Genomic DNA, 13,022 nt, shown 5'->3' on the forward strand with positions numbered 1-13,022 from the left:
TACCATTGTACCCCTAACTAATCAAACATAAACCTAGTGTCTTTCTCCCACGATTTTTTTCAATCTCAGATCCACTAATAACAATCTATCAAATTCTCTTCGGTGATCAAATCCGGCGAGATTCGACGATTTTGACGAGTTCTCCGGCAAGATTCAATGACGCCGACGAGTTCTCCGGTGAGATTTGATGACGCTGACGTCTGGTGAGATTTGACGAAGACTTCAACCTCAAACGAACAGAACAAGAAGATCTCTTACCACTAACGCGTAACAAAGGTGAGAGGATAATATATGGCGATTTTCGTTACTTTTTGTAATTTTAACTTGATTTCTTATAATTGATCAGTTTCTGGGAAAGAAGACGAAACTTTGCTCATGAAGTTTTAAAAATCTCAAATTTATAAAACTTTATAAATATTTATCGATGAGAAACATAGTGTTATGTATTATCGTTTTTTGATATATCTTGTTAATCTTTCAAGCTTTAAGTATTTTTGTGTTGAATATATTTTTACTCCTACTAACTTATATTTCTTTCTTTTTTTTTGCTAAACAACTTATATTTCTTTCTTCTCCAAATCTTTGTCCCGCCATCAAGTTGAGTTGCTCGAAACAAAATCACCGGTGAACTTCGCAATCTCTGGCAAACTTGGCGAGATGTAGACGCGATCCGGGAAAAAAAGGAAGAAGATTGTCGAAGGTGTCAAGATAATATGAGAAGGAAGCATCGAAGATGGTCATTTTTGTCTTCTACTTTTTTTTTTCTGAAAATGATTTGTTTAACTAATTTCATGTTGAAAATTTTCAAACATGATATGTTTATGTGATGTTGACGAAGGTGTCGATATTAAAATTGAAATTATACTCTGTGATATTTATAAACCCTTATAAATTTCATATTATAGAAAAGACATACTATTTCTATAAGTTTTGATGTTTGAATATATACTGGGATATAATTCATTGGGATTTCACTGTTGACAAAGAAAGAGGAGGTTCAATTAGTGTTATTCCTAAAGATATATCCTACAAAGAGTCGATTAGGGTAGTTTTAGAAGATTTTACAATCGATGGCAGTATAAAGCTTAGCTACGTTTCACCATCAAAGTTTATCTTTGGTACAAAAGATGTTCTTCCAGTTTTTATTAGGAATGATTTCTAAATGGTATCCTTTATGAGCAAACATAAATATAGTAGAAGACTTCCTCAGCTTTAACTAACAATTTATGAGGTAAACTCTTTGGTTATGTTTTATTTATAAAGTTTTATTATTTACTTTTCCAGAGTTACTAGTTTCATATTTTTATGTTGAAAAAATATATGACACATTACTTTTCATTGTGACAAACAAGGATGTCTTTAATAATGCCCATGAGGTATTTTAAACGAATTATTGGATTCATGTTTTTATGTTGCAGATGAAAAGACATAATCACCATTAATTGTGTCAGATATGATACATACACGAGATGAAGTTTCTAGTACTCAAGACTTTTTCATTGCTGGAAATTGCAAAATATTTGATGTATTTATTACAATTTTAGATTTTAAAGACTTAAAAAATAATGAGAAACATTATTCATTTCATGTCCTTGAGGTTTTATTACATTTTTTACATTTATAAAGACTTATAAAATAATCATACAAGCTTATTAGCTCAATGCTTTTATGTTGCAGATAGAAATACAAAGATCACCACTGATTGTGTCAAGTGTGATAAAACTCTGAGATGAAGTTTCTAGTACACAAGACTTGCTTATTCCTCAAAGTAGTACTATTCTTGAAGTATATATTATAACTTTTATATTTATAAGGACTTATAAAATAATGTACTAACACTTATTCACTTCATGTTTTAGGGAATAACTTTTACATTTACATTTACATTTGTGTTTCAGCTGAATTCACACTCAAAGAAGACTATGAATGAAGTGAAGAATATGTGTTGTGATATGCATATCAAGTACCTCACTTTCTTGAGGTAATGCAAAGCTACTAGTTGTAGTTTAACTAACAAAGGTTAGTCTGTGTAATATATGTGGAAGGTTATTATTTTGGTAGTGTAACATTCTGTTTTGCTACTTTAAGAGATTCATGTCTTTTATGTCTTATTTTGTGTATAATATCTGAAGAAGTAGTGGAGATGGAGCATGGATTTGTTGAGCTACAAAAGCTATTTCTTCTTGTCTTACACATGTTTGTCACTGTCCTTTAATGTTAAATGTGTTATAAGAGTTATATTTTGCTCTGCTTCAAAGCCATCTCACTAAACTCTTCAGGCAAGGATTCTAGCAAATGTGAACCGTATCTCATGTATTTGAAGAAGACCAAGAAATAAATGAGCCAAAGATAAATAGTTTATAAATTATTATAAATGTTAACTATTTTGCTAAATAATTTATAAACCGTTATAAATAAATTTATAAATCTTATCTATTTTGTAAATTCTTGCAAGCCTTCTAAAATGATTCATGAAATGTTTATAAACTAATTTTAGTTTTATAAGTGTTATAGACTGATTTATAAACCCTTCATAAACTTTTTATAATCCCTTTATAAACTCTTCAAAACTCTTTATTAACCCTTAAAAATCCATTACAAGCCCTTATAATTTAGACAAATGTTTTCTTACAAATCCTTATATTAAAAAACTAAACCATTAATGTCTTAAAATGAACTCTCAAACAACCAAAAGACAAACCAAACACATAGATGAATATGAAGTGTATTAGGTTGGCGTTGAATGCTGTCAGATTTTGTGCAATCACTCATATGACCAAAAAGACTATATGAAGGGGAGCAAAAAATAATGTCCATGTAGATGTTCATCTCTAACTGGTTCCTTTATATATAAATTGTTTTTATAAATGTTTTATAAGTTTTTATAAATTATTTACATACCTTTATAAACCCTTAAAAATTATTCTATTAACTTTTATAGATTGTTTAATAAGCCTTTCTAAATGGTTATATACTCTTATAATTGATTTAAAGACCTTGATTTCTAAACATGTATATACCTATATAAACCTTATAAATTATATACATTCCCCTTATAAATTATTTATAAACTCTTATAATTTTTGTAATAAACATTTATAAATAGTTTATATATTTTATAAATTGTTTTATCAGCCTTTATAAAAGGTTGATAAAATTCATAAATGTTTTTTTAATAAAACTTTATAAATGATTTATAAACTATTATTAGTTATTTATATATCGTTTTAAACCCTTATAAATTATTTTACAAACTCTTATAAATTATTTTTATAAGTCTTTATAAATTATTATTATAGACTCTTCTAAATGATTTAAGAGACTTTTGAATTGATTCCTAAACCTATAAACCATAAAAATTGTATACATACCCCTTATAAATTGTTTATAAAAATTCATAACGTTTTTATAAACAATTATAAATGGAAATGGTTTATAGACTTTATTGTTTTATAAACCTTTATAAATGGTTTAGACACTCTTACAAATAATTTTTAAACCTTTATAAATAGCTTATAAAATTTAGAAACTGTTATATAAGCTTTTATAAACTCTTATTTGCTTTTCAGCTTTCTTTTTTCTTCATTTTTATCTTCTTTCATGTGTTATTGTCCTATATCATATGTTGCAAAAAGTAAATCCACAAATCCTTGTTCCCATTAAATTTTCTTCATTTTATATCCTTGTTGAACTAATTGTACAACACTGTCAAAATTCATGTCATCAAGATGAAGATGTGTTGGGGTCACCAAATGTTTTTATTTATCGAGAAATCCAAACATTGTATTAACCACAAGATGTAACAAAGAATAAACAACATTTTATAAGTCTCTACAAATCTCTAATTTATAAATTATAAACCCCTATAAAACTATATTTATAATTATATATTAAACGCTTCACATTATTGACCAAAACACCGATTAGATAATCACTTTTGGATTGTCTAGTGGTTATGTTCCAGCTTCATAAATTCTCGGACGCAATCTCAAAGATGTGCAAAATTCATTGCTATCTAACTGCAAGACAAAATAAAAAGATGATGTTAACTTTTAATCATGGTCTAAAGATACTTTATCCAAACATAATATTCATGTATTTTGGTAACAGTCTTATAAAGAATTTAGGATAATAAAAGACAAGACTTCTCAAATTCACACATTTATATGTTTTTTATAGACATATATGATCAACTCTTGTTTACAAACTTTTTTTTAAAACCTTGTAAAGCATTAAGTTGTACTATCAACAATATCTTAAAACCCATATTTATAAGAGGTTATAATTCTTTAAAATACAATGTTCACTATCCAAAAATCTTTTTCCTAACCAGAACTATTCAAATGACAAATCTTAATCAATCTTATTTGTTTTTTGAATAAAAGAGGAACAAAAATCCTAAAATTACTTGAACCCAGATTTATAAAGGTTTATAATTTTTCAAAAACTCAATGTTCACTATCGAAACTCTTTCTCTTAGATCAACCTGTTGTAAGCCAACCTTCGTTGATTTTTTTTATAACAGAAAGAACAAATCCAAAATATTACTTGAATCAATAAAAAAACACAAATTAGAAACATACCAGTGTGAGTCGTGGAGAGGAGCCAACATCTTTGAGGTTTTGAATCGTGATTCTCGTAATCTCTTATCGCCGGCTGCGTGAGAGAGAGAGTGACAATGGAACTCAACGGAGACGGCGACGGATCTCGATGGAGATGACAACATATCTCGACGAAGAGAGAAGAAGGATTTCGACGGAGAGAGAGACGATGGATCACTGAGAGAGAGAGACGATGGATCCGACGAAGAGAGAGACAGTGGATCCGATGGAGAGAGAGACAGTGGATCCGACGGAGAGAGAGACTAGGGACCTCGGAGCCGACGGAGAGAGACGATGGATTCAACGGAGAGAGAGACTATGGATCTCGACGGAGAGAGAAGAATGATCACGACGGTAGAGAAGAAGGAGATGATAGATTGAAGATAAGGTAAGGTTAGTTTAGTCTTTTACACATTAATGAATGGGGTATTTATGAAAATGTCCTTTGAGTGGTGGTATAATTGAATAGTGGTATCAAGAAAAGTGTATAAGTAAAATTTTCCTCTTTTTTTTCAATATACAAAGTATGAAACATATGACTATGTTTATCATAAATTTTGTTTTCTTATATCTTTAGTTTAAATTTATATTTGATTATTTAAATCTTATTAATTTGGTTTGTTTATAATATGTTTTTAAAGCATACAAAAAAATAAAACATTTTTTATAAAGAAAAAAAGTTTAAACTCAATTTATATTTTAAAAAGTGAAACTGTTTTTTTTTTTAAATGAAAATTTACATGTATTAAAACGATAGAAGTGATAATGACAAATTATTTTTCGAAAAGCTCAAAAAAACTCGAAAAACCCTATAGCCCTATAAGGGCCATGCCGGGCTTTGAATTCTAGGCCCAAATTTTTTTTCGAACCGGACCGGACTCAAATATTTACGGGCTTAACGGGTTTGGGCCGGGCCGGGTCAGCCCGAATTGACACCTCTAATCTGAAGTACCGATAGGAAAAAATCCCAATTTTATTAATGTAATGCAAAGAAAATATGGGTTTGGTATCAAATGACTGATATAGATGAAAAGGACAGATGCTAATTTTATAAACAAAGTGGGAGGTACTGACTTTATAAAAAAACTGTTCATATATTTTCTCGATACAAAGAAATTGATTTGTTAAAGTGAGAAATGTTGCCACTAGATGAGTGCTTTTCATCTCATCATGTTTTTTTTTTATCCTTTTGAATTTTGATTTTAATTGAAACTGTTTATAAAATCATGAGGTAATACGTTAGATTTTGACTCGTATATTTTACAGATTAAGTTGTATCATAATCCAAAGAAAGTATTTTAAGTCAAAGGAATTGAATTTTTTTATCAAACATAAATAATACAAGATTTTAAATCTTAAATTTAAATCTTAAATTGAATAACAATGGATTTAAATTTTTTAACGAAGAGATTGTAAATACAAAAACCAATAACATTAGATTTCAAAATCTTTTAACAAAATATTTTAAATGCAAAACCAATAATAACACAAAATTTTGATAAAAAAAATAAAAATCAATCATTGAATAACACTGCATTATAAAACTAAATGAATTAACTATACATCCACTAACCAATATAACAACCCGTACAAGTGATGTCAAGAAAATAAGCAGATAGCATGGAAATCCAAGTGGTGTTAAGATTCTTGAGAAGTGCTTAAATTTGAAGTTAAATTTTGAAAGAAGTAATAGTATAGTAAAATTCTTCGGGAATTCAGTGGGTCGGAAGCGCTCGTGGTTCGCCCGTCGTAAAAGTCTCAGCAAGCAGAAGAAGAATAATGACCTTTATATGTGTAGATAGGAAACGATTCTTTTAGAAAAATAAAATAAATGTTGGTAATATTTTCTTCTTTTTTGAGTTTCTCTTGTCTGTGTTTCCTGAGTAAATTCTTATTGTTCTAATAGTTGATTTGAATTGATTTTTTTTCATATAAATTCCCTCCCTAGGAGATGTACGGACCTACAGGCTCTTAACCTCCTAGTCATTAAAAAAAAAGAATTTTTGTTTTCTGAACATCAATTCAAAGTTCGATTCACTGCATTAGCTTTGATTACTGCGCTCCTATAACATTTGCCTCAGTCGAATTTTCTCTCTAGTTTTTAACATTTTCAAGTTTAATTTGCGGAGTTCTCAACATATCCAAAGTGATACATGTTCATAGATCTCCTGCATTATGCTTATGCGCAAAAACAGACAAATTTTTATGACGAAGTTGCTTTGTAAAGTCGAGCATAGAGTATAAAAATAATTGGAACCGAGTCAGGTCAGATCCGGAGTGAAACATGTAGCAGTCTATCTTGTGGGTGTATAGGTCGATCCCTTCCTCTCGGATGCAAATCCTGTCGCATAAGTTAGCAACTTGCCATTATGTGGATACTTGTGTCCATATTAATATTTAACACAGCAAATAAATATTTAAAATGAATCCAAGAAGTTGGCACGACAAAGAATCACAACGGACTCACAAGGGAAAGATTTGACTAAGTCACACAGGGAAATTCATTACGAGGGCAGAAGACATTATGAACAAAGAGGTGATGAGATCCAAAGAAGTAGCAGAGAGGCAAAAACAGAGAAGCGAAGAGACAGAGTGAGTCGAGTTTGTCCGCTAGGCCTAGGTGCTTGTGCATTGGTGAATGAGTCTCCAGGGGCTGAGGTTGGGGATTTTGCTGTAACCGGAGGTAGTGGTGGCTCAGTTACATCATCATCTGTGAAAACCGGGTTTGGAGCTTGGGCTGGAGGTATGGCATTCACAGCTTGTAAGAGAGAACCCGGTTTAAAAGGGGCCATGTAAGGTGGTAGAGTTTCTTGTGTTCCCAAACATCGATTCCCTGCAGAAGAGAAACAAAAAGTTAGGCCTTGTTGTAAACCTTTGGTTCTCAATATTTGGGGCCACTTACTTTTGTATCTTGCTGCTGTGAAAGGGAACTCTGTGATGGTTCCATTGATACCAGCTCCAAGGATATATGAGTTTATCTCGACGGTTGGGTCAGAGAAGAAGTCATATGGTTGAGATACAAACTCGTTCTGAAACAGTTCCACATAAACCGGGAGCTTAGACTTCTGCAGCTTCTCCACAACATTGGTTTGCCTAGTGATGAAAGAATCTAATAAAGAAAAGACTGATTCTTTTCCGATGACAACAGCATTAGCAAATTTCTTTATGTCTTCGATAGCGGAATCACTAATATCACTAATTTTTTCATCCACTTTGTAGACTGCCTCATACTTGCTCTGCTTCTTGAACTCAACAAGAACCGAGCTGTTCGTTGATTGAATCATGACCTTTGTTTTGGTTGTTCCATTGCCGTAACCAGTTTCCGTGAGAGTATCGAGAACCGCTTTGACCACGTCGAGCCCTTGCTTCTCTCTCAGGTACACTGCATTCTGAAAGACAAAATAAAATTAAGTGGCTTTGCCATTAGAAGACGTCATAGTCTGATTGTCTTTTTTTTTTGCTAAAGTCATAGTCTGATTGTTACAATAATAAATATTAAGATGTAGGGAAACCAGGGTCTGTCTTTGGGCACATGGCACAGGCCAGTCAAGTATTGGCCTATGACCCCCCCCCCCCCCCCCCCAAAATTTTGTAAGAAATTTCATAGAAATAAGTCTCTAACTTTATTTTTTTTTATTGAAACTCTTACTAAATTGTTTACAGCCCATAAAATAAATTTTAGGGTCATTCCTTAGGAGAACTCACCTCTACACTGATCAAAACACCGGAGAGCAAAGTTGAATTATTTGCCAAGTTTAGGAACTCAGAAAGCAAAATTAGCTTTCCTGAATTTTTCTTATTCGGATTCCTGAACATAGTGTATGACCTATAGGGGTTTCCAATCGCAGCTGCACGAAAATATGGAAGAAATTTTTTTTTTTAAAAGATGGGAGAATATTTATCTTAACTCTCAAGGTGTATAATTTTGATGTAAAATTGTTGGATATAACCTCTTTTAAGTTAAGTAGGAGTAGAAACTTACGAGTCAAGTTCCGGATCTCAGCCCATGTGAGACTAAAAGTGTATATCCCACCACTTGAGCTAATCTCAGGAACAAGTGTTGAACGTTGCGCGAAAGGTGTTTGGGAGATCATTGTGCTGTTCGAGAGATCTATTGAACGTGAGCAAAAAGGTACGCCGTCGCTGGACATCTGGACTGAGCAATCGATAACATCAGCACCATCTTTGATAGCTTTATCATATGCCAAGTCTGTACATCCAGGGTAGTCCCCACTCGCTCCATTTTTCGATATAACAAGAAAATTAACTGAAGCATGAACCATTTGATAAAGTCAAGGTAGGTCTCTTTTCTACAAGTAAGAAAATAATTATTATATAAAGTAATTACTCTTACTACCTTGTTTTATAGCGTTTTGGCCTAGGTGGGAGAAGCAGTCTTGAGGAAAATATGAAAAGAAAATGATTGATTTGAGTATTTCGAGTAATGTTTCAAGGAGATCAATGTATAAACCTCTTGGAAAAGTTTTGCTTACCAATGGATGAAGATGCAGTTAAGGGAAAATCTGAGAGCACACCATCAACAGAGAAATTGCCATTGTCCACAAAAGATAGATACTCAGACACCGGATCGGAACTATAGTCATGAGCAATATCAATATCATTGGCAAAACCAGACACATATACTTGTAATCCTGCCTTGTGAGCATCTTGAACTAAGGATTTAGGAGGAGGAACCAAGTACTGCTTGTCATCAAGTGGCAATATGTAAGACTTTGGGACAAGAATCCCTGAAGCAAACGTCTTGACAAAAGTCAGGTTACTCAAGATAGAGCCGTAAGTTTGGTTTGTTGTCGGCTCGATGTCTTCTTTTCGAAGAAACTGGAAGACGAAAAGCGGCCCATTACGCCCGAAACGGCCAGAAATCTTTGTAAAGAAATTCACTTCAGGGGAAGAGATGTAGTTAATGGAAACAATTCTTGAAGCTGATATCAGAAATTTGCTCATGCTTAGATTCTGCTGCTCGAAGAACGCATCATGCTGAACATTTAACCAAAAACTTTCTGGTTTTATCTGCGTCGTTACATCTTCAACCGTCAAAATGGGATATATTCCATCGAATTTTTCGGTTCGAGATAATATTCCTCGGATCACTACAGACGTGAAAGCAAAAAAATGACATTTGTGAGAACTAAAGAGAAAAACACAAAATCTTTTTTTTTTTTTTTTACTGAAACTGTAACTGAGTCATAAACACTTACAAGAAACATCATTGAGATCTCTCAAGGAGAAATCGATGGTGAACCAACCCTGCGTAGAGACTCCATTAACTGGGTAAGATTTTTGGCGATTTGGATAAACGTATTCAACAGTTGAAGCGTTGTTTAGTTTTAAGTCAGGAAAGCAAATCCCAGCTCCATCTTTAGTTAGCTGAACATCACACCACAGAGCAGAACCGGGTACACTTGTCTGCACTGCAAAACTGTAAGCATTGAGACTCGAATCTGGAAACAATCCAGAAAAACCACCACGAGCAATCACAAGAGGAGCATCACCTGGAAAAACAAAGAAAAAGTAATAATCACAAATTATTTTAATAGAAGAGAAATATCTATGAATATCCCAACTTCTACAATTCTACTACACATCTATAAAAAGAAAGTCCAAGTACAGTTTTCTCCTGTTTTCTCCTAAATTGATGCTTAAAGAAAGAGATAGAAAGTGAGATCACACTCACCACTGAGTGTTTGCCATGGACTGCTAGATCGAGCATCGGTTTGACCAGCAAACAGCTGAATCAGAACAACACAACAGAGTAAAACTGTTGAAGTTGGCATTGTCGGATTACTTCGCCGGAAGTTAACTTGACAAGCTTATTTCTTCTTGGAGACTTACACCACACAGATAGAAAAACAAAAATAGCTGTCTTTTATGCACAATAATTCCTACGCATAGTGGACTAATACAGACAGACTCAAGACTTGCGACTTATAAAAATATGGCTTTATTAGTTGACTCTATAAGTCGTCTCTTCGTTAACTAAATTATTTTTACCGTTTGGCCGCGAAATTAGGGCAGAGCAAGGTTTTTTTACTCAATTGACTTTTTTTTTTTTGGTTTCCTCGGATTTATGAATACAAAGAAGAAGAGAACTGAATCTCATTGATCATTTACTAGATCAGCTATGATTATCATCTTTTCTCGTCATTTTTGTTTTGTTTTTTTTTTTTTTTTTGAAAAATTCTCGTCATTTTTGTTACCCTTTCTAAACCTCTGCTGATATAATATAAAAGTCAGTTCTTAGGAAAATGTTGAGTGGGATATGAGAGGGACTTGTTGGTAAACCTATACCATATACTACAAAAACAAGGTTAATTTTTAAGGGAATTTGCCAAAACTAACCCACAATTTGATTTTAACTCCAAAGCTATACCCAAACTTGAATCAAATGCAAAACTAACCTAAAAGCCTTGTGAAATTACAGTTCAGCTCTTTGTGACCAAACAAAAAAACAGAAGCTATTTTTACGAATATACCCCTAGTAAGTCGTCTGAGTCGTCTGAGATGTTGGAAGTCGTCTGGACAACTTCAAAGTAAGTCTTCTGGTGTAGCTGATCCTAAAAATAATTTATAAATTTTTAAAAAAAATATTTTGATAAGCGAAAAATTAAAATCATGTAATTATAAACAGTTTTAAGTGATATAAAATAAAATATAACAAAATTGAATTGTTTTCAACATAGATGAGTGTAGGTAGTGAATCATGGTATTCTTTGGTCTAGGGTTTGGCAACATATGTTGTAGTATTGTATGTATTCTTAGGGTTAGATTTTAGAAAATTTGAATGTTCTTTAAAAAATTATTTTTTTACCTATTCGTGTTTATTTTTGTGTAAAGTAAACACTTTTGAAGTTTAATTTGATTTTATGAAGTATTTAGTTAGTTAATTAAATTTAGGGGTTATGTTTAGGGTCTAGCCGACTTACATTTCAGTCGCCTGGTGAAGAAATTAAAACAGACGACTTACATGTAAGTCGTCCAAATATTCCCGCCTAAAAATTTTTTTCCGCTTAAATAATTTAAACCAGACGACTTACTTGTAAATTATCTGGAAAGTCTTCAATTTTAGTTTCCTGCAAAAAAATATTTTAATTTCTCGCTAAATATATTAAACTCTTCTAGACGACTTACAAGTAAGTCGTCTGAATCAAAAATATTTAACCTAATTGGATTTTTTGTCTCTCTATATAAAGAAAAATTTACACATTCCCTCTCCTCCTCTCAAATGCCTGCAACAAAAATGTAATGTTCATCATTCTAAAACTCTTCAACCTCTCTCTAATCTCTTTGACTTGAAAACACTAAACTTTATATGAAATTTTCAGTTTTGTCTCATGTATTTCTTACTAATCTATCTCTTTTGGAGGTTTTTAATCAGATGATACTCATCTCCACTAATTTAAAGGTCGATCTATTAATTTTAGATATGTATTTTTGTGTGTTCTAGAAAGGTAGATTTATCTAATCTTCCACTCATTTTCTCTATTTTTAAGTCATTTGAACGTTTTTGGATATGCAGGTTTTTCAGATATGGATTTGAAGTCCAGATGACTTCCATGAAGTCCAGACGACTTCCAGGAAGTCTCCCTTTTATAATAGATCTCAGCGTTTTGGTAAGTTTTTATGTCTGATTTTTCTTCATTTGGTAACTTCTTGTTGTATAAAGTTCTTGTTTTTTTTCCAAACTAAAACTCTACAAACTCACTCTATTCTCTTTGACTTAAAAACACCAAACTTTATATGAATTTTTCAGTTTTGTCTCATGTCTTTCTTACTAATCTATCTTTTTGCAGGTTTTTAATCAAATGGTATTCATCTTCCACTCATTTAAAGCTAGATTTATTAATTTTAGATATGTATTTTTGTGTGTTCCATAAAGGTAGATTTATCTAATCTTCCACTCATTTTTTCTGTTTTTAAGCCATTTGAACGTTTTTGGATATGCAGGTTTTTCAGATCTGAATTTGATATGCAGGCTTTTCAGATCTGGAAGACTTCTAGGACGACTTACATGTTAGTCGTCTAAAATATAATGCACTAGACGACTTCCAGGAAGTCTTCCAGACTACTTCCACTTCAGTCGTCTGGACTTCCTGAAAGTCGTCTGGACTTCCTGAAAGTCATCTGGATGTCGTCTAGACTTCCTAAAAGTCGTCTGGACTTCCTGGAAGTCTTCTGACAAAGTCTTCTTCCATATCAAGTGGAGTCAAAGCTTGTCTTTGTATAGGAATGATCTATAATAATTTTGTTTGTGGTCTGTTTTGTGAATTGCATGTATACTCTTTTAGTTGTGATTTTTTTGTAAAATCAGTAATAATATTTCCCAAGATGTAATACATATGCTAACAATATGTTTACACATTTACAAATCAATGAAATAATAGACTTCAGTAGCTTTTTCTT

The 13,022-nt window shown here is 32.2% G+C and overlaps 1 protein-coding gene across 1 annotated transcript; it reads right to left on the reverse strand.

The window, feature by feature from the left end:
* Positions 1–6,975: 6,975 nt before the first annotated feature.
* On the reverse strand, positions 6,976–10,680 carry LOC103833895 (glycerophosphodiester phosphodiesterase GDPDL3). Its single transcript, XM_009109942.3, has 8 exons — positions 10,297–10,680; positions 9,821–10,114; positions 9,095–9,712; positions 8,959–8,997; positions 8,584–8,868; positions 8,307–8,449; positions 7,504–7,990; positions 6,976–7,434 (listed from the first exon to the last, which is right to left on the reverse strand). Exons 1-8 carry the CDS (start codon positions 10,394–10,396, stop codon positions 7,124–7,126), a joined length of 2,277 nt encoding a protein of 758 aa, XP_009108190.2. The 5' UTR covers positions 10,397–10,680; the 3' UTR covers positions 6,976–7,123.
* Between the last annotated feature and the right edge of the window lie 2,342 nt (positions 10,681–13,022).

This window comes from Brassica rapa, chromosome A09, assembly GCF_000309985.2.
Source record: "Brassica rapa cultivar Chiifu-401-42 chromosome A09, CAAS_Brap_v3.01, whole genome shotgun sequence".
Taxonomy (NCBI): domain Eukaryota; kingdom Viridiplantae; phylum Streptophyta; class Magnoliopsida; order Brassicales; family Brassicaceae; genus Brassica; species Brassica rapa.

Coding starts and splice junctions, on each gene's coding strand:
- LOC103833895 (XM_009109942.3), bottom strand. CDS start 10,396: ATGCCAACTTCAACAGTTTTACTCTGTTGTGTTGTTCTGATTCAGCTG. Junction 8,998..9,094: donor AACTGCATCTTCATCCATTG/GTAAGCAAAACT, acceptor ATTTTCCTCAAG/ACTGCTTCTCCCACCTAGGC. Junction 8,869..8,958: donor CCAAAACGCTATAAAACAAG/GTAGTAAGAGTA, acceptor TTCATGCTTCAG/TTAATTTTCTTGTTATATCG.